General features: G+C 44.9%; 1 protein-coding gene across 1 annotated transcript in view; it reads left to right on the forward strand.

The window, feature by feature from the left end:
- Nucleotides 1-21048, forward strand: part of LOC148503040 (cyclic nucleotide-binding domain-containing protein 2-like) — a 338546-nt gene that overhangs the window by 84812 nt on the left and 232686 nt on the right. The window contains exon 7 of the mRNA XM_088449036.1: nucleotides 19510-19672. Within this exon, the coding sequence (XP_088305162.1) occupies nucleotides 19510-19672 (163 nt within the window). The remainder of the gene's footprint in view (nucleotides 1-19509; nucleotides 19673-21048) is intronic.

The raw sequence follows: 21048 nt of genomic DNA on the forward strand, positions 1-21048 counted from the left end.
TGATTGTCAATTTGAAGGTTCCATTATTGAAATAATGTTCAATATGACCGTTAAGTAGTATTACAGTTTTGTAATTAGATGCTGGAAAAGTAAATTTCATGCTTCTATTTTTATTAATTCAGCCCCTCCTCAATGTGTAGAGAGAGACAGAGAGAGAGAGCGAGAGAGAGAGCGAGGGAGGGAGGGAGAGGGAGGGAGAGAGAGGGAGAGAGACAGACTAGTTCTACACGTTCCTTTGTCATTGCAGTGTCTGCAAATTCCTTCCATCAGCCTTCACACTATTCATTCCTCATCACAGAGTATTAAAATTAGATATAAATACTCTTTTAGTCGCCGCTTCTATGTCGCCCTTTGCACTGACCTTAAGAGACGTTGCCTCTTCCTCTCCTACCGTCTTTGGACGCTTTCAAAGAAACTGCAAAATCTCCAGTGTCAGGTTAGCACAGCGGAAGATTCTGCTGTCACAATGGATCGGGAACTTTGTAGCGTATTCTGTTTGAGGCAGAACAAAGTTCCAGAAATAAAATTGAACTTCTAACAGTATAGGCACTGCAACAGATCTTTCAGCCTTTCAATACCAAGCGTGCATGTCAGTGTTAAGCCGCGTATCCATTAGGCGATTTTAATGAGCGATGGAATGATTACGACATCATAATCATTCAATCGCTCATTAATTGTAAACTATAATGTCAGAAACGACCAGCGATGCGCGCTCCCGATAGTCGTTTCCGACATCAATCATCGCCCGAACATGCCGGTCAATCTGCCTATAACGACAGATTGGTCATGTTCGGGGGTGAGGGAGGGTGCCTACACTGAACGACATATCGTTCAGTGTAGGCACTACAGGGGATCAGGAACGACTGTACGATTACGATGCCGTAATCGTACTGTCTTTCCATAGTCGGCAAGTGGATACGCAGCTTTACTGGATTTTTTCAGTATCTTAAATATCATCTAAGGTTTGAAAACTGTCTACTTGTATTCAACCCCGAAAACCTAAAATACAGATGAAAACCTGACAAGACGCAATCTAGCCAGGTTGTTATGTAGTGTTTGCCCTTTCTACTATTTAAGCAGTCTTTTATTTAACTTATTTTTTTTTACGTACTCTTAAGTTTATAATGACGCCTACAATCCCACTCTTCATTCCGGCAGAGCTCCAAAGGCTCCACCACATCCCATAAACTATGTAAATAAATTATAAATGTCTTCCACCGGCAATTTAAAAGATTACTTTGCTGGCAGACATACAAAATATAAAAAGTGATGATAGATCAAGGGGCACACTATAGCCCGTCTGCATTACTGCCAGACCTTTCTACCTATGTGGTGACACATTAAGGAAAACTAAATCCCACCCACTCTGACTTTCCTGAGGTTTGGGGGTTCCCGCCTCAGGAATTGACATACTCCATCTTGGAATATTGAAGGTCCAGAAGAATATGATATGAGCACCCTCAAGAGACAGCTCAATGTTGAGTTCACCTGAAGCAGAGCCCTGAGGGTCTATGAACACCGGTGGACGTAGTATCATGATCGGAATCATGGGTGAGGCCAACCGAGAGCTCAGCTTGTGGCTTGCTTATAATTGGGCCCTCCTTCGTGGGGTCTGATCTCTTCATGGGCCACTAACGCCCCAACTACTTTTAAGGTGAAGGAAGTCAAGGGAGAGGGGTCACATACAGTTCAAGTCGCCGCCACAATCTATAAAATATAAATGCTGATAAAAATGAAGTAACAGTACAAGTCACGTTGGGTCAAATTTACACGGCACCTGCTCATATCGCCAGGGTTTTGTAAAAAAAAAAAAAAAACCTCAAAATCTCTGCCCACCCAATGGCGTTGCAGCTAGGTGGAGATGTCTGGGGCCTGCCGCAGTGGAATGCCAAGCTACTCCTGGGACAACAGCTAGTATAGCATAATACAGTATTTAGCAGGGCTTGACAAATTTTTCTAAAATCTAGGAGCCAGGATGTAAGTGTAGGAGCCAGACCACCGTCCCCCAGAAAAACATTACAGGAGTGAGTGAGGAGCACAGGTCTGTGTGTTATGCAACTGTTATACACACTATACTAGTCCACAAAATGGTCACAGTTGAATGGATACAGTACAACAAAACCCCCCTCCCCTCGTGGTCACACCACTATCCCTCTGAAGCCCCTCCACCATCCCTGGCCACGCATAGACCCTACTACCGGAGAGCTCTATGGAGCCAGAGATAAGAGACAGTAGACAGCCAGGTCATACAGGAAGATCAGCGTAGAATAGGACAGACGTCAGTGCAGGACGGGACGGACACAGGCACAGCAGTCACCTCAGGCGACACTCAGCACATGCACTCCTGTGCATGATATGAACACCACAATACTATAGGCATGAATCTCCGCTAGAGCTGATGAGGATCTGTTTCCTCCCTCACTGCAAAATCTGGTAGCCAGGCAGCAAAATCTGGTAGCCATGGCGACCTGGCCCCTGGGAATTGTCGAGCCCTGGTATATAGAGTGTTCGTTGACATCCATGAAAGATGCCATATGGTGGCTTACACGTAGGGGGCCTGATTCAAAGGTGCCGGGCACAAGCGGCCAATGCTTTCAGTCTGCTCCTGCATCCCGATGATTATCGTCTCGGGAGCTGCAGAACAAATTGAGAAAGGCAATTTTGCGGGCATTTCTGGGTGGTAACGGGGGCATTCAGCCTGTGGTGGGCGTGTTGTGATCAGCTAATTACGCCATAAGATGCAATTCCACTGACACAGGCAGCCATGTTCAGACATAATCTGCGCCTCCATGGGGCTGGTGCATTGTCCGATGGGGCAACAGATGCGTCTTACTACACACAGCATCTTATTAGCGCACCAGCTTGTGGGCGTCTCTGTATGAGTACCATTGGCTGCGGCATTGGCATAAATACGCAGTGACCAGGAAGCATCACTCCCGGCGCAAAATAAGGACGCACAAGACGGCTTCTCTGATGTATCTGCGGTCATCAAAGAGAAAATAAAAGACCTGCGCAGTAGGAATTAGCACATAACAGAAACGTCTGAGAAAGTCACGTGAGCGTGACAAAACACTTTAAGGGCTCCATTACCTAATTGTCCCACATGCTGGAGAACATGATTGCTTTTTATCCCGACTCTCCATGTCCTTTGCACCCGTCAATTGGAGAAACCGTGCAGCACAGAATCCGAGGAAGCTCGGACGGACCTGTTACTTGCCTGTGCTTTACCTCCCTGGCCCTCCTACTGGTCACAGCAAGTGCCTGGCCACTCGCTGCTAATACCAGAATTCCGGGACTATACGGAGGAACTATGGGCCTGATTCGGACCCGGTTGCAAGCGCTGAGCGCTCGCAACCGGGTCGATGGTGGCCCAGAGTGCATGCGTACGACGGAGCCGGCTCCGTCATGCGCATGCGCAAGACCCGGATCGCTCCGGGTCTCGTACCAAAGGGGGCGTGCTGTCGATGTTGAGTGACAGCACGCCCCCTTTGGTGGGCGGGCCGGGGGAGTGGCTGCCCAAACGGAGGCGTTCCCATGTGTTAGAGCCGAAATCTCTCTGGGGCTTGCGGCAACGAGACCCTACCACAAGGGTCTCGTTGCAAGCCCGATAGTCGTGATGGTCTTGACCATCGCGACCATCTTCCTGGCCGCTCGCTATAGTTGTGGGTGGTAACCCACAGTTATGCGAGCAGCCAGGGGGCCGCTCTAAAAAAAAGATAGCCTGGCCCTGATTCAGAGCGAGCGCTCTATCAGAGCGTCTGGCTCTGAATCAGGCCCTGTGAGTCATCGGCTACCCGCCTGTTATTAATGGGGCTTAGATTTTCCCACCACCAAAGACTAACGAGTTAACACCTCCTTCTCTAAATACGGATCCATATATCCATATCACTGTCCTGGGTGGTGTTGTTAACAATTGGTTCATGGGCGTTTAATACAGGAAGAAGGTATATCCCTGTTTTAGCAGATTGCTGCATTACTTTGGTACTTTGCTTTGATTCCTTCATTGTGGATTATTTATTTAAAGACTAATACTGGACATTTCTTTTTTGCCTTTGTGACTACCCACAATTAGATACTTTTTAGCTAAAGTATTTATCTGAGATAGTTTGGTATCCTAACAATATATACTTTTTAGGAATGTTACTTATTAAATCATTTGTATAAATGTTATGTGGTAATTCCTACTGCGCAGGTCTTTTATTTTCTCTTTATTTGCATTTTCATTCTAAAACTTACACAGTTGGTTCTCTTGGACCTGCAGCAAACGGTGACGTCATTTCGCCAGGTGAGAACTTTCCCCCGTATTCAATTGCAAAGACTTTCCACCAGTGCGAAAAGTCTGCGCCTTGTAGCCAGCGGAAAAGATTCGCCTGTGAATGGAGGCGGAAAAAAGTGCAGAATTGGGGGTTTGGGGTGCAAAGTTGCGGGAACACCCCTGGGACAGTCCCCCAAAGGTAAACTTTGTCAAAAGAAGTTAATAAAATACTTTAGAACACCCCAAAAAAGTGCTTTCATTTGGGGGCGAAAAAAAACAAAGTTCGGGGACAAACTTAAAAACTAGCGAAATCGACTCCAGGGGGTCCCCCATGTATGCCAAACCTGTGTGTTTGATTGCAGGTGCTTGATGAAGGTGCGTTTTTTAGGATTTTTAAAAACGCACTTTAGCAAATTTTAACCATGCTTACACCCGTTTTCATGTACCCCAAATTTGCTGGGACTACTTATTTTGCCCCAAAAAATGCTAAATGCTATTCTGCACCACTTGTGCAAACACTCTAAATAGCACCAATTGAGAGCGTTAAAGCACCCCAGATATCTTCAGCAGGCCTACTTGGAGGTATCCAGAGTGATCCACCATGTCAGTACATCCTTAGGGGGGTGTCAGGCTGATTTCCCCAAATCTGACAGTACTTTTTGCCAATCTCAGTTTCGCTGGGACGCTTTCTCGCATCCTTTGCAATTGAATCGCGGTGAAGAGCACGATACTCTTCCGGTGCCAAAACTGTCGATGACGGCGAAAACTCCGGCATGCAAAAAGTCTGAGACTTTTTGCTGGCAATTGAATATGTCCCTAAGGACGGTATTCAATTAGTTTCGCACCCGCGATAAAGTTCCGCCTGCCGGACTTTTCGCCTACATTGCGCCTTTTGGCTGTGGAAACTTACAGTGCGCTTCCCAGCTATTCGCCAAATTCAATTCCAAATGATGCAAAAACGGCGACACGTGAAGTCAGAACCCGGCGGAAAGTGGTGTCAGAATCGGGGAAATCATCCTGAACCCCCCAAAAATATGCAGAAACATTGGGGATCAATGTAGTAGTGCCCGATTAGTCCTAATTTAACTGTTTAGGGTACTTAAGTTGGTACAATTCCCTCTAATTAGCGTCTTTGTACAAGTGGTGAAGAATGGCATAAAGCCGTTTTTTTGGAGAAAATAAGTAGTCCTGTCAATTTGGGGTACTTGAAAATGGGTGCTAGAATCTTTTAAAGTCGCTAAAGTGTACTTTTAAAAAAATTGAAAAACGCACCTGTTGCAAACACCTACAATCCTAAAAACACCTCACCCATACTTACAGACCCCGAAGAAGTCTATTTCGCTACTTTTTATGCTCGTACCCCCACTTTGTACTTTTTCGCCCCCAAAATTAAAGTACTTTTTTGGGGTGTTCCTCACTTTTTTTATTTTTTTTATGCAGTTATCCTTTGGGGGGGCTGTCCTAAGGGTTCTGAGTGGTTTCCCCACCTTTGCACCCCAAAATAAAAAAAATGCACTTCTTCTCTCCTGCTATTCAGAGGCAAATCTTTTCTGCCTATTACATTGCATTGAGTTTCCACGTACGCGAAAAGTATTTGTAATTGAATACGTAGATGTTTCTGACTGGCAAAAAGTCACAATCGGCCATACTTTTTCGCAGATCTCGGCTTTTCGCTTCTAATTGAATACGGCCCTAAGGGGGAATTCAATTAGACGAGTAAAAGTGAAAACTTAACGTCGGAGACATTTTTGCACAATTCGTGTGTTTTCGTATGATATTTGTGCGGCTTTTGTCTATAGGCGTTCCAGAATTTCACCCTATCCAATTACAAAAGACGCAAAAACACATTTGCACGAAAACTGTTCTTGGAGTAACAAGCAAAAACTACAGAAGAATTTGGGGAAATCTATCTCGAACCCCTTAAAATAGGTACCTGACATAGGTAATTAACTTAGAAGTGTATTAATGGCCCTAATAAAAGTATTTGGGGTTCTTAAATTGTGTCAAATGGCTGTTATATGCATATTTGCATGTGTAGAAAAATGATTAAAAAAAAATATTTTTTTGGACAAAATAGTTGCTGCTGTTAAATTGGGGGTACATTAAAATGTTTTTGAGCAAAAAAAGTGCACTTTTAAAAATGATAAAAATATATCGGGTGCACCCACCTGCAATGTTTAAAACACATGTTCCATCCATACAGCCCCCCAAAGTACCTGACCCGCTACTTTACATCCATTTTACACTTCTTTAAAAAATTTTTACTCCAAAATTGACATGTCATTATTGGCAAAATTAAGCTAACTAAAAATTATTTTTGCCGAATTTGTCATTTTGGTGTCCAAAGGGTTCTGAACTTATGCCGGCCATACACGGGATGATTGATCACACGATTTGGGCAGTTTCTACAGGTTGGACAGACCAATCTTTTGAAAATAGTTGTATTTTGCGTCTTCTGCGTCCCCGATGCGCATCCCCGCCGTCGTCTAGTTGGATTGCAGATCAGATGGTTTTGCAGAGAGATCTCAAATGATCGTGTAGGAATTGACACACATTATGTGATGTGATTGATCAAATCGTATGGTCTATGGCCCTCATTCAGAGCCGCTCGCTATTTGCGGTCGTTCATTCTAAAACAAGGGGTGGCTATTCAAATGAACCGTTCGCTAATTGCGGTCTGTTCACGCCTCTAAGTCTGAACGAGCGAGCAAAACTTGCGGTTGTAATTTTGAAAAATATGCCCCCTTGCCGCTCGCACCATACGCCATGTCCGCTATTTATTAGATTAATCGAGTACATCGAACAGCGTATGAACTGCTCGCTATTCTTGTGGCTGGTTTTTTCAACCGCTATTTTGCGAGCAGTTCGGAGTAAAAAAAAACCAAGTGACGTGGTCAATGACGCTGCTGTATTAATTATGCGCTCCCTTAAAACGCCCGTTTTGACCTTTAAGCACGCCTGCGATCTAATTCCACACCCCCGTTTTCAAGCACCTTCCCCTGTTACCACCCACATGCGCCTCCTTCTGTCACTCAAAATAGCAGGCATTCGCTATATAGCGAACAAACGATTTTCGGCCGCACTGACTGGTTCGCGCATGCGTATTAAAATCCGTACACATGCGCAGATGTGCGAACATCGGTCAGAACGAACGAGCATCCGCTTACGAGCGGCTCTGAATCAGGGCCTATGTGAAATAGTTGCATTTTAAATACAAATCGTCCTGTATCTGAAGGGAAGAATTTTCAAGGGATCGTACAACTGATCTGACCAACTTTTGAATCTCACCGTATATGGCCACCCTAAGGGTCTGATTCACTATGGATCGCAATAGCGAACGCAATAGCGATTACGCACGCAGTTCAACTGTGATCGTTTGCTCAGCCATTGTGATCGCAATGCCCTCACAGCGCTACACAGGGACGACCACTTTACCTTACACTCATCCGTAATGTTTAGCGTGACTGCATAACCATCGGTACAATCGAGTACCATCGCAGCCTCTCGCACACTTGCACAAGCCCTGACCTTACTCAGAAATTGCTAACTTCCACGCACGCTATGAGGCCTCAGGCGGCATGGGGTATAGCAATGGGTAATTTATGCACGCCCCTACAACGGCGTGCGAACGCACTGGAACGCCTGCGTTTCCCCGACCACCCCTCCGTCACCACCCACAAACGGCACTTCCTGTCAATCACTCTGCGATGGGTCTGCGTAGTCACTGCTGGTTCGCACACTACGATGCATACGCATGCCAAAGAAAACGCTACTATCGGCCGATTGCGTGCATAATCACAGTTGCGAATGGTAGCGGAATCAAGCCCTAAGTCCCCACATTTTTTGCCCAAAATATGGGTTTTGCACAACTTTTCACATGCTCTGAGATGGTGAAAACAGTTCACCAGATTTTGTCTATGGAGAATTCGCACGTGCAAAAACAGCGACAATAGAATTGCGCAATACGCATTTTTTGTGCAAAAAATTTACACATGAAAAAACTTTTCGCCAAAACGCGACTTTTTGCGGCTCATTTAATCCGGCTCTAAATCTCCATCATTTAAATGTTTAGTGAGACAATCAATATCTATAACAGTTTTTATCTATTAATTTAATATGTTTTACGATTTATTTAAAATCCCAAAAGATATTGGGCCTGGTGCAGAGGTTGGCGCTAAGTCTGTAGCAGCCGTGACTTTCCTCACAGCCGCTACTGCAAATATCTCCTTCATTCCGCAGCTGACGGGCTCTCTGCTGATCCGATGGGCTGTCTCTAATCCGCGGTGGTGCGCAAATAGTCGCACCATTGAGTTGACATTGGCCGCAACATCAGACCATCGCACCATCGGACATTAAAACACCCCTATAATTGATCAGAATGCCCGATGGTACATGTCCGCTGGTGCCATCTTCCAACACCGGCATGAACCCTACATGATAGCCCAGACTCCTGCCCACAAAACCAACCCCTAGTTGCTGCCCAGGAATTTCTATTCCAATTCCATGGATCTCCATGCAATTCTGATCTGTGGACCTCATTCAGAGCCGGACGCTATCAGCCGTTCGCTCGTACGCATTCGATTGTTTTAAACCACGCATGCATCCGGTTCTCATTGCGCATGTGCGGCCGGATCATTGCGGTCATTTTTCGTTCGCTCGTATACACAGCGAACAGGAAGTGACCTATGTCATTTGATTGACAGACTGTTCCATTTATGGGTGGTAACGGGGGTGGAGATGAGAAAACGCAGGCGTGGCAAGGCGTTTTTTGGGCGTACGTGTATTATCTTGTGTGAACGTCCAATGTGGACGCTATTTTGTACACGTCACTGTGTGATCCAATTTCCATTAAGCCTGCTCGCTCAGCTTGTGGTCTGGTCTAGTCTACCGCAATGACGATGGTCTCCTCGTACTTCCCTGGACTCATCGATGGTGTTGCGATTAATCAAGTGAGGCAACAAACCAATTAACTTTTAATTGCTAAACAGCTTGTAAGGTGTTTAGCAAATAGACCTTTTTTAGTAGCTAAAAACCGAACGCAGGTGAACTACTCAGCTGCTAATTTCTGGGGCATACAATCAATTAGCTAACAAATGTTTGGGTTTTTTGAGTGCTTTTTACATATTTGTAAGTGTTTATTTTGTAGGCAAACAATTTTTTCTTGCTTTTCTTCTATTTTATTTTTTGACCAAGAAACCAATCGTCCTTTTGTTTTTTGATAATTGTTAATTAAAACTCATAAATTGATTTTAACCCTTGTTTTTTAGGCAAAATATGAAATGTTTCTATTTCCGTTGTACTGTTTGTAAGTTTGTTAGAGGGATTACCTTTTAACCAGTTTGTGAATAAATCAACAATAGAATTTTGCAATTTTGTTTCCAAAGTTTATTAATATTTTTGTTATTTTTGTTTCAAGTTTTTTTTAAAGTAAACATATTTTTTTTCATCGGACAAAATCTACAAATAATTTTGCCCACACACCAACAAAATAAGTGGCATTTGAACACAAATAAACAAATAAAAACAATTCACAGGAAAGGAGAGGGAGGTTTTTGCCATGCAGGAATATGGGGCAAACACAGAGATGGATTGTGGGGAAATTAGTCAGTGCTGTCATCGCCTTTTAGGCCGTTTGGCCGGGGGTTGGAGGGAGCCTGAACGGGTCCAGGAAGTCCTTCAGCTGGCCTGGCCAGAGGCAGATGTTGTGGCCTCTGGACTAGGCATAGGGGCTCGGCACATTTGGAGGGATGGCTGTTGTTGTGCCAGAGGTGGAGGGCCTGATGTTCTGGCAGGAAGGGAGGCCAGCTCCAACATGTGCTGGCGAACGAGCTGCTCCAGGGCATTTGCTATTCGCACGTTGGCCCCAGTATTTTCCGCAAGGGCCTTTGCAATGGTCACGTTGGCTGCAGCACTTTGCTCCAGGGCGTCCGCCACCCGTAGCAGATTGGCGTCCATCCTCAGCAGAATCTCGGTCTGCTTTTCCGTTTTACCATTGAGATCAGTGAGGAGGGCCACTGCCTGCGAGGGGGAATGCCCTGGACTGTCTGCCACAGGGTCCCCAGCCGGATCTACTGCTTCCTCCCCTGCAGAGCCAGAAGAAATTCTGCGGCCAAAGCTCACCTCTGGAGCAGACTCATCCGCCTGTGTCTCTGTGAGAAAAAAGAGAAAAGAGTAAAATTATAATCTAGATATTGTCAAAAACACATTTCTGAGTTGTTAACATTACAACATTTACCTGGGGCAACATGAGGAGCCGCAAAGTCTGGCATGTCGGTATCCATGTTCGACACGCCAAACACCTCCTCATCCTGCACACACCCCTGGGCCAGCTCCTCCAAATCTGTGAGCTCAAGTGACACAGGGATGGGACCCCCACCTGTCCCCCCTGCATGCCTAGCCCTATCAGCCAGTTTTTGTTTAAGCCGATATTTGAAGTCGCTCCATCTGTTGGTTTAAAATTTGGCATTATACCTGCAGTATTTTGACCTGTAAACACTTTTTACTAAAATGTAGTTTTTACGTACCGGCGTTTGACCTCCCGGGTTGAACGTTCAAACTCACCCACACCATTGACAGCACTGGCTATGTCGTCCCATAGTTTCCATCTCTGGGTTGCACCCATATTCCTTGGTGCCTGTGCCAGGTTGTCATTGCACATTTGCACCAAAACCTCCATCTCCTTCCTTGTAAATTGTGGCTGCCTTTTTTTTTTGGCCCCAGTTTGCGCGGGAAAATAAAGCCTATTTATGGCTTGGTGTGACTCCAGTCGAGGTGGCATGTTATGATTGTTGGAGGTTTTGCGTTGTAGTGGATTGTTGGTGATTTGTGGTTGTGTAGAAGGAGTACTTGTTTTTTTTGATCTTTTTTCTTTTTTTCCTACTTGTTTTTTTTCCGTTAGCATTTTTGTTTATTTTTAGGCTTTTTTATTTGAAGTTTTGAGTAAGTATTTCAAAAAACCACCTTAAAAAATAATAGTAAATAGTTTAAATTTTTTTTTAATATATATATTTTTTTTACAGTTATTTTGGCAGCGACCCAGTGACGTTTTATAACTTTGGGATATTTGTCTGTTTCTGGTAAGTGTTTTTGGTTTCATGAATTTACAAATTCGATGTGTTGGTCTTAGCATATGTTTCACTAAGTAATGTTTTTTTTTTCTGTGAACAATCATGTCTTACCACTAAATGTAGCGTATTATTTAGCGAACTAATGTGTCCTTATTTAACTGTAAAAGTAGCGTACTATTTAGCAAACTATTTAAAAAACACTGCCGGCCGCGAGCCAGCCAGAGCTCGCGGACCGGCAGCCAATCAGGAGCGTCAGCTCCTGATTGGCTGCCCGTCCGAGAGCTTCGATTGGCTTGCGCCCGGCGCCATCCAATCAAAGCTCCCGGACCGGCAGCCAATCAGGAGTGGACACTCCTGATTGGCTGCCGGTCCGCGAGCTTTGATTGGCTCGGGTCCGGTGCCTGGTAAAATGCCGGTGGGTACAGCAATACATATATGATCCTGATATGCCATCAGCGCTGATCCCAGCTACCAACTGAAGAAGTGCAATCCAGGTACTACATAGTGCCTGACCATGCTCTGTGCTCCCACTCCTGTTCCAAATAGCCCTCCCTACCCTGTCCTCCCCTTTATGCCCTGAGCCTCCCCAGCTAGTCCAGCCAGCCTTCCCTGTCCCTATATTAGTCTAGACAGCATTCCCTACCATGCCCCTCTCCCCAGTCCATGCAGCCCTCCCTGCTCTGTGCGTCTCCCCCCTGGTCCAGCCAGCCAGCCAGCCATCCCTGTCCCACCCACCTCCCAGTACAGCCAGCCCTCCCTACCCTGTCCCCCCTCCCTGCCATGAGTCTCCCCCCCTGGTCCAGCCAGCCATCCCTGTCCCACCCCCCTTGCAGTCCAGCCAGCCCTCCCTACCCTGTCCCCCCCTAGTCCAGCCAGCCTTCCTTGTTCCCTCCTAGTTCAGCCAAACTTCCCTGACCTGTGCGTCTCCCCCTTAAAAGTAGCGTACTATTTAGCGAACTAATGTGTCCTTATTTAACTGTAAAAGTAGCGTACTATTTAGCAAACTAATGTTTTTTTGTTTTTAAATGTAAAATTAACATACTATTTAGCGAACTAATGTTTTAGTGGTTTTAACTGTAAAAGTAGTGTACTATTTAGTGAACTAATGTTTTTTTTGTTTTTAAATGTAAAATTAACGTACTATTTTGCGAACTAATGTTTTTTGAATTTCTCTGTGTAAAATCATGTCTTACCACTAAATGTAGCGTACTATTTTGAGAACTAATGTGTGCTCCCTTCTCTATTTTTTCGAAAACGAAATTTGTTTACAATCATAGTTTATTAAATTAATCTTAAAAATATTTTCTACTTTTGAAATGTAGGTTGGTTTGCACATGACACGTCCCAGGCCTGTAAGCATCTTTGGTTTGCTTGGAAAAGATAAGTATATTTTTCATAACACATTTGTCTAAAACAATAACTACCTGGCTTAACATTTCAGGTTGATGTTGGTCGTATTATATTGGCCATGGTTCCAGAACCCGACCAACCTCAACTTCGTCCCAGGCGTAGGCCTCGTAGGCGTGCAAGGCCCCAGATATATAGAACACGTGTCACCCTTTTTGGAATGCCAGATGATGAGGTGTTAAGGCGCTACCGTCTTCCGCCACAAATCATCATAGACAGTCTCTCATTAATAGAGAGTGATCTTGAACGGCAAATTGACAGTCCTACAGCAATACCACCACTTACGCAATTAATGTCGGTGTTACATTTTTTTGCCTCAGGATCCTTTCAAACCACTGTGGGAATAGTCGCTGGAATATCCCAATCCTCCTTTTCAAGGATCCTGAGGGCAGTGATGGAGGCACTTTTTAAACACCTCCATCATTTTATTAAACTGCCATTGGATATGGGTTCCCTTAATGTGGCGAAGACTAATTTTTACCAAATAGCTGGCTTCCCACACATCATAGGGGTTGTGGATGGCACTCACATACCACTTCAGCCTCCAGCAAGGCTGGAGGCTATATTTAGGAACTGAAAGCACTTTCACTCGATGAATGTAATGGTGGTATGTGATGCCTCCCTCCAGATCCTGTCCCTGAATGCCAAATTCCCCGGCAGTGCACGATTCCTTCGTCATCCGGCAATCAGGGATTTGGCACAAATTAAACAACCTACAAGCTGGTGATGCGTGGCTTCTGGGTAAGTTGAAACCTTCTGTTGAAACAAATGCAAAGCTTGTTACACAATGGTCCTGATGTTTTTTTTTATATTTTCACAGGAGACAGTGGTTACCCTTGCACGCCCTGGCTGCTCACTCCTTATTTGGTACCCACACCAGGGCCACAAAGTCAGTATAATTCCGCACTTACAGCCACCAGGCAGGTGGTGGAGTGCTGTGTCGGCCTTTTAAAAGGCCAATTCAGATGCCTCCACCGCTCTGGTGGCGACCTCATGTATTTGCCGGCTATGGTTTCGAAAATTGTGGTCCTGTGTGGGATATTTCACAACATCGCCATAAGGAGTGGTGTCCCAATGCAGCCAGAGGATGCCTTGCCTGAGGACGGCCCCGCCGAGGTTGGTCGGAGGTCAGAATGTGGGGGGGCCATACGCGATGAAGTTGTGGCCAGATTTTTTAGGTAATTATTTCCTCTTAATTTTTAAAATTGCCACAATGTAGACATGTAATATTTTAAAGTACACTTTTAACTGTTTTTTTGTTGTTGTTTTTAATCCCTCAAATAACCCTAAAAAAACATGCCTACTACCTGATCAACACAAATGACTTTATGTGGACACATTGGATATAACTTCGGGAACAATGATTTCTTCTCCTCATTTGTGGATTCATATTGGCATGCTACTTCTTCAAACAGTTCCTGATTGTGTTTTTTGGGGGGTTTTGGTGTGGTTTTGACTTGTGTGTGTTTTGAATGTTTGAATTTATTGTGTCTATTCACTTGGTGTTTATAATTTGTGTGCATTAAAATTTTATTTGACGTTAACTAACCATTTCCATTGTAAATTACAACCAAGTGTAACCTGTTTCTAAAAATGCAAAGTTGCTTAATGCCTAATACTGTAATTTCTTATTTGGAAAAGTTTAGTACCCTGCTTTGTTGCTAAAAACAAACACCAAAGGTATTATGGTGAATCAGTATGTTTGCAATTGTAGGCCTAAGCAGGTAGCTTTAATTTTAACATTACCCACACCAAAAAATAATCACATTTTGAGGTTACTTCTCCAAACCTATTGGTATTGTTATGTGTTTAATGTGCAAGCTTACATACTTACTTGAGCTTTCGACAAACAAATTTACATTACTTTAAAAATCATGGACAAATAGTAGACTTATGTAAGGTTCAACAATCTAAGATTTACACACAAGGAATGAGACTTAAATAAATCAAAATAAACTTTATTTTTAAACAAACTGTTTTTGCAAAAAAAACAACATTAGTGGCGCAGGCTCGCCAAAATATGGTCCAAGGAGACCAGCATTGCTACGACATGGCCCCGTAGCTCCATTAAGCCCACAGACAATGCCTCGTTCCGCCTCTTCTCCTCTGTGGGTAAAAAAAATGTGTGGATTAGTAAAATGACACCTTCATTTATATTTTTTAAAATATCTAACAATTCAGACTATCGTTAAAAAAAACAAAAAAAAACAAAACAGGCCCAAAACAAAAGGAATGCAAAATGAACAGATTCAAAACAAATAAGGGCCCAAAAAAAAAAAAAGAAAAATACAAAACTAAAAAAAACTACAAAGGGGAAAAAATACAACATTTGTGGGTGGCGTTAACATGAAAGACACAAGTGTGAGTGTTTGGACATGTGTCATATGTGTAAGGGGAAAACATCCTTGACATTGTTTCACGAAGATATATATCAAAAACATTGGAACTGCTTTACTATTTTGAACAGGCAAAAAGACAACATCAAACCAAATGACAAAAACCATAAAAAATCCATAGTTTAAAATGTAAACATACCGGACAAAATGGTGCCTGGGCCTGGGGCACTGAAATCCTCCTCTTCAGAGGTTGGCCAGTGGCTCTGGGAAGGAGGAGGTGTAATTTGGGAGGAAGTGGAGGGTGAGGAAAAGAGAGGGGGGGTTTGAAGGGAGGGGGAAGTTGGAGGGATGGTAAGGTGAGGAGAGGGAGGGGACTGACGTGCGGCAAGGTCTGGGGTGGAGGGGGAATTTGGGGAAGAGTGGGCAGAGGATGTTTGGGTGGGAGTGGGGGATAGGGGTCGAGACACCCGTCTGCGCCGTCTCATTATCCGCTCGGCCCCTAAATGATGGAGACCAACATATTTAATTACAATGCTTTTTCGTTTATATTTTTTTTACAAAAAAAACAGCAAAAAAAAAACACGCCTATACTGTAAACATGCACACGCAGGTAGGGCCAAGATTCACAAACAGGGCTATACTGTAAACATGCACACACAGGTAGGGCCAAAATTCACAAACAGGGCTATACTGGAAACATGCTCACGCAGGTAGGGCCAAAATTCACAAACAGGGCTATACTGGAAACATGCACACGCAGGTAGGGCCAAAATTCACAAACAGGGCTATACTGGAAACATGCACACGCAGGTAGGGTCAAAATTCACAAACAGGGCTATACTGGAAACATACACACACAGGTAGGGCCAAAAAACACAAACACGGCTATATTGGAAACATGCACACGCAGGTAGGGCCACAAAAAAAAATAAAACAAAAAATATATACAAACACATAAACACTTACTTTCCAGAATCTGGAACGCAAACGTGCAAGCAGGCGTGGGGTTCGGCAGCGCAAATCCGACCACCTGCGCTCAAGTTGGCCGATATTTCGGCGATAGCCGATGGAGCGCAGGTGGCGGCGCACCTCCGCGTACGCCATCCGCTTGCGGAGGTTTGTGATGGGGGGAGGATGATGGGTGATTCTCTGGTCCATCACCTCTGTGAGGACCAGGAGCTCACGCCTACAAAACGCGGAGGCTCTCATGATGGCAATGATTTTTTTTTACACAAAACAGTTTTAATAAAGGCCCTAGAAAACATTTGATTGGCTAATGTACTTTGTAAATTAACAGGAACCATTCTATTGGTTATTGTATGAGTCATGTGACCTACAGCCTCACAAATATAATGTGAGTTAGATAGGCTTGATGCAGTGACATGCGTAAGCTAATTTAAATAAAAAAATTAAAGTACTAAAATATGCCTATAAAAAACAATGGAAAACAATAGTATCATTCCAAAAAACCTTTAATTCGAAAAACAATCCCATTGGTGAAACTGTACGTATTCTGCGGTACAAATGACACACACTGACAAGATTAAAGTTTATTGACAATGAAAAAAAAAACAGGATTGAAAACATGTGAATAGCAATTAAGGTAATTAATATAGTGATTGCTATGAAACGATTAAAGTATGTTTGAAGAATGAAATAGCAGGCAATCGAAAACTGACAGGGCCACTTCCGGAATTGACTTGTGCGAGCGTTCCCTGAAACCAAAGAGGAGACGGACGGTCGCTATTTTGAACGTTTGCTAGCTAGAGGAGGGGTTGGGAGACTATGGGGCGGAAAATTAGCTACCAGTGAACTTACGAGCAAGCGCTTGAATTTAAATATTTCCGCTCATACGGCGGATGAGCGAACGGCCACTTGCGTCTGAATCAGGCCCTGTGTTTCCCCGGCGGTCACCATCGAGACGCAAACACATTGCGCCTCAATTGCAAGCGCAGATTTAAAACATCGGGTGCTCGCTCCCATTGTGTTTAAAATTCTCCGCCTCAGAATCAGGCCCACTGTTCCTGTCAGTTTACGAAAAACGACAACCTATCGATGCATTATTCTGAAGCAATCAATGCGCATAGAATTCCTGTGTGCAATGAAGAGGGAGAAATACATTTTAGTGGAGATAATTAAAGTGCATGCCAATTTCCCTTTCATTTTACAAAAGGTTACGGCACTGTTACGTGTCCTCTCTTATGTCATATTATCAAAGGGTGCTCGGTATTGAGTTCACAGTGTTGGAAAGACCGATAATGTCTGACAGACGTTCAAATGAGCTTTTCTTCCTGATCAAATGGAACGACGTCTTCCTTGCATGAAAACGCTGACCTAGATTCCTCTCCAGCATCTGAGATTGAGGATTTGTACTTTAGGATACTCTAAGAGCTTATCTCAGACTTTGCCTTTCAGCCAGACACTTTCCGTAGGAGAATATATTTTTCTTCCCGTTAATAATTGTATATGATTTAATAAAAATAGTATCGGGATAAAAAAAACAAAAAACATTAAAGCAGAGCTGTCATCATGAATTAACATCTTCAATGGTGCCATGAAAATGTGTTTTAAAGGGCACCGTCCGCGATCTACCTACTTGTAGGCTGAACCAATATTACGTAGAATGCAGGCTATTAGGGGCCTGACTCGGAGGTGGCCTCTAATGCAGCCGTGACCGGCGTCTTTTTCTGCAGCGCGAATGCGTCTTTATGCAAATGCTTATGGGATCTGTACTGAGATACCCAACGGCAGGCGCTAATCAACATCAACACTGCGTCCATCTCTAAATCAGGCCGTGGTCACTAGGGACCCGTGACATCACCGAGAATTTGAAGTTCATCCGTGATGTCACTGGCTCCTAGTGACCTGATAGGCTGCATTTTTTGAAAAATTGGCTCAACCCACAAAAATGGCCTCCTCCATTTGTTGTTTGCAATAATCATAATATCCAGCTTTTTAATGGAATGCGTTCGGCATCTCGGTGGTCGGGATGCCGGAGGTAAGTAGCGGGGATGGGGGGAGGGTTGGGTTTGGGGGTTAGGGTTAGACTCTAGGGGGAGGGTTTGGGTTAGGCACTAAGGGGGGAGAGTTAGGTTTAGGTACTAGGGGGGAGGTTAGGGTTAGGCAACAAAGAGGGAGGATTAGGGTAGGGAGAGGGGGAGGGTTAGCATTCCGACCAACAAGTGTCGGTATGTTAACCCTGTTGGGATCCTGGCATCAGGACTCTGACTGCCCTGAGCCTGACTGCCAGCATCCCATACCCAACCCCTTTCAACTAACTTATCAATGCTAAAAATAATGCCCCACAATGAGCACTTACGTCACCAGGTGGCTGCTGATTTGTAGCACCTTTACGTCTAGCTGCACCTCATTGAATATTTTATTGAGCAGATTAGTAAGGACAGACCAACAATAAAGATATGAGCATGGTTCATGGGCATAACTCCAGGAAAATGGAGTCAGCGCCATTTTCCTGGTGATTTCTGCAGTGGAAAGTTAAGTATAGACGGGATGCAATCGGGAAACCAGCTGACGAAAGCCCGACAGCCGGCTTCCCGACTGCATTATCGCTGCGAGGGTTAAATGACAGGCGTCTAAATATAGACGCCTGTCATTTTTCAGACGCCAGGAGACCGACACCAAGCTTCCCGATCGAAGGGATGCCGGGCGCCGCCAGCGGACAGCCACGGGGAGAGGAGGGTTAGGTTTAGGGCTCCCAGGGGGGACTTAGGGTTAGGCACCCACCGGGTAGTGTTAGGGTTAGGCTAGGGGGAGGGAGGGTTAGGCACCCCCAGGGGGAGGTTAGGGTTAAGAATCCCCCCCAGGGGACTTAGGTTTAGGCAGCGGGGAAGGGGGGTTACGGTTAGGCACATAGAGGGGGGATTAGGGTTAGGCACAGGGGGGAGGTTAGGGTTAGGCACCCCTAAGGAAGGTTAGGGGGGGTTAGGTTAGTAGATACTTAGCTTAGAATGATAGGGATTTCCAGCGCAGTCGGGCTTCAGCTGCCGGGCTCTGATGATTTTTCGGGCTTCCGCTGCCGGGATTCAAACTCCCGGCCGTGCGGCCACCAGTATATCATACCGATTCTGTATAGACAATGGGTGAGCAGTTTGGGTCCTTCTTGATTCAGGGGCCTTGTGCAGCATGCGCCTTGCACCCATTGTAGATACTCCCCTATATGTCAGATAATTGCCTGAAGACAAAAGTGTATTTTATCAGTATCACTATAGCACTACTTTTTAAAAGATAATATAAAAAAAGAAAGTTTTACTCCCCCTTCATATTTATTTATTGTACAAGTGTCAGACAGCTATTAAAATGGAGTGTGATGTCTTTCAATTGCTTTGCTCAATTTAATATTTATGAAACGCGTCGCTTTTTCCCCTTGGTTCCTGTAACAGTGTGTGTTTTGCATCCTAACAATTTCCGCTCATTTCTTTTACAGTTTTGGGCCTGGACGAGTAATCATAAGAGAAGGTCACGTCGCCCAGAACTTCTACCTGATTCTCTCCGGCACCGCCGTGGTCACTAAAGTGTCTCGCAGTAAAATGACGGGGGACCATTTTTCCAAGACGGTGGCCTTCCTGAGGACAGGGAAATACTTTGGGGTATGCATGTATCTATTATGCCGTTTGCATGACGTAGCCAGAATAAGCTTAGTAGCAGATAGTGGGCCTGTTACAGAGGTGTGCGCTATTGCACCCACATTTGCACCTTTTTCTGGAGTCGCAGTGAATGTAATATGCAAATGCTAGTTTCAAACTTTCCCTGTACTAGTGAGTGCCGATCTGTGCGAGCCCTGGGACGCCCGCATTCCGTGCCTATGGATGGTGCAACTCCGCCGGTGGTTCCGAACACTCCACCAAGGGCGCACAGTTGCATGCACCATCGACCATTGCACCAGTCTATGACAGACGCGGCGTCTACTTCTGTACATGGACTTTGTGGCTGCGGCTCTGCAATATGAGAACGCAGCCGCATTCACTGACAAGTCCGCAACACTCCCCCCATAACACGCCCAAAAGACAGCCTTCTTTTGCATTCACTTCAGTCCAGTCACCACCCAGGAACGCCTGTGGTTTTGCCTCTCCTTTCTTAATGCAACTGTACACAACACGCGCGATTCTGGGTTTGCAGACTGCTGGGGCAAGTTCAGTTTTAGAGTGGCAGCGCCAGTAGGGAATTTTACCAAGGGGCTGCAGCCCCCCATTAAAATCCTCCACCAACAGGAACTGCCTAGCAGTGGCGGTTACTTCCCATTGGAAGCTCTGATGTGAATTATAGCTGTACAGGTAGCCCAGGAGGAGGTGTTTTCTACCCCTGGTACGGCCAGTCTGCTCTGCGGTACCAGAGATCACGTCCCGCCTTGCTATCACGGCAGCCCTTCCTGTCTTCTAGCGGCTGCACCTAATGCCATCCCTAGAAGCTGGCCGGCTTGGTCATTAATGCACATGAGGGATTCGGAGCCACTACTGGTCAGTACAATCTGCGATTAAGGTCATTAGCAGAGGTTCACGATTGGGAAGAAAATCCGAATGGCCGATAAGCACAAGATTGCTGGAGCAACAGAGACCTAATACTCTTGCGCCATACATTTAGTGTCCTTCTGTCCATGGGGGAAGCAGAACCAAAGGAATAAAAAGACTGCCTGGTTATGAGGCCTGCCAGCAGAGCAATGTCCCAGACCCTGGAGCTTGGAAGTGAGCCCTGGACTACTGAACGGATCCCAGACACAGGAAGTCAAATCCACGTTCCGGGTTCCAGCATGTGACTGCATCGTTGACATGTTTCATGCGCCTATTAGTTTTCATGAGTTGTACCCGTTTCCCAGATCATGAATTATGTTGCCAACAATACATTCTTCTGGTTCTAGCCTAAAATCTTAGATAAAACCACACAAATATATAATGCTATCCAACTGACATATAACTTTATATGTAAAGCTAAAGCAGAGGCTTAGTAAGTTTACACTCTGCCAGGCAGG

Source organism: Taudactylus pleione, unplaced genomic scaffold (genome assembly GCF_031769625.1).
Source record: "Taudactylus pleione unplaced genomic scaffold, aTauple2 ptg000478l, whole genome shotgun sequence".
In the NCBI taxonomy this organism is placed as follows: Eukaryota; Metazoa; Chordata; class Amphibia; order Anura; family Myobatrachidae; genus Taudactylus; species Taudactylus pleione.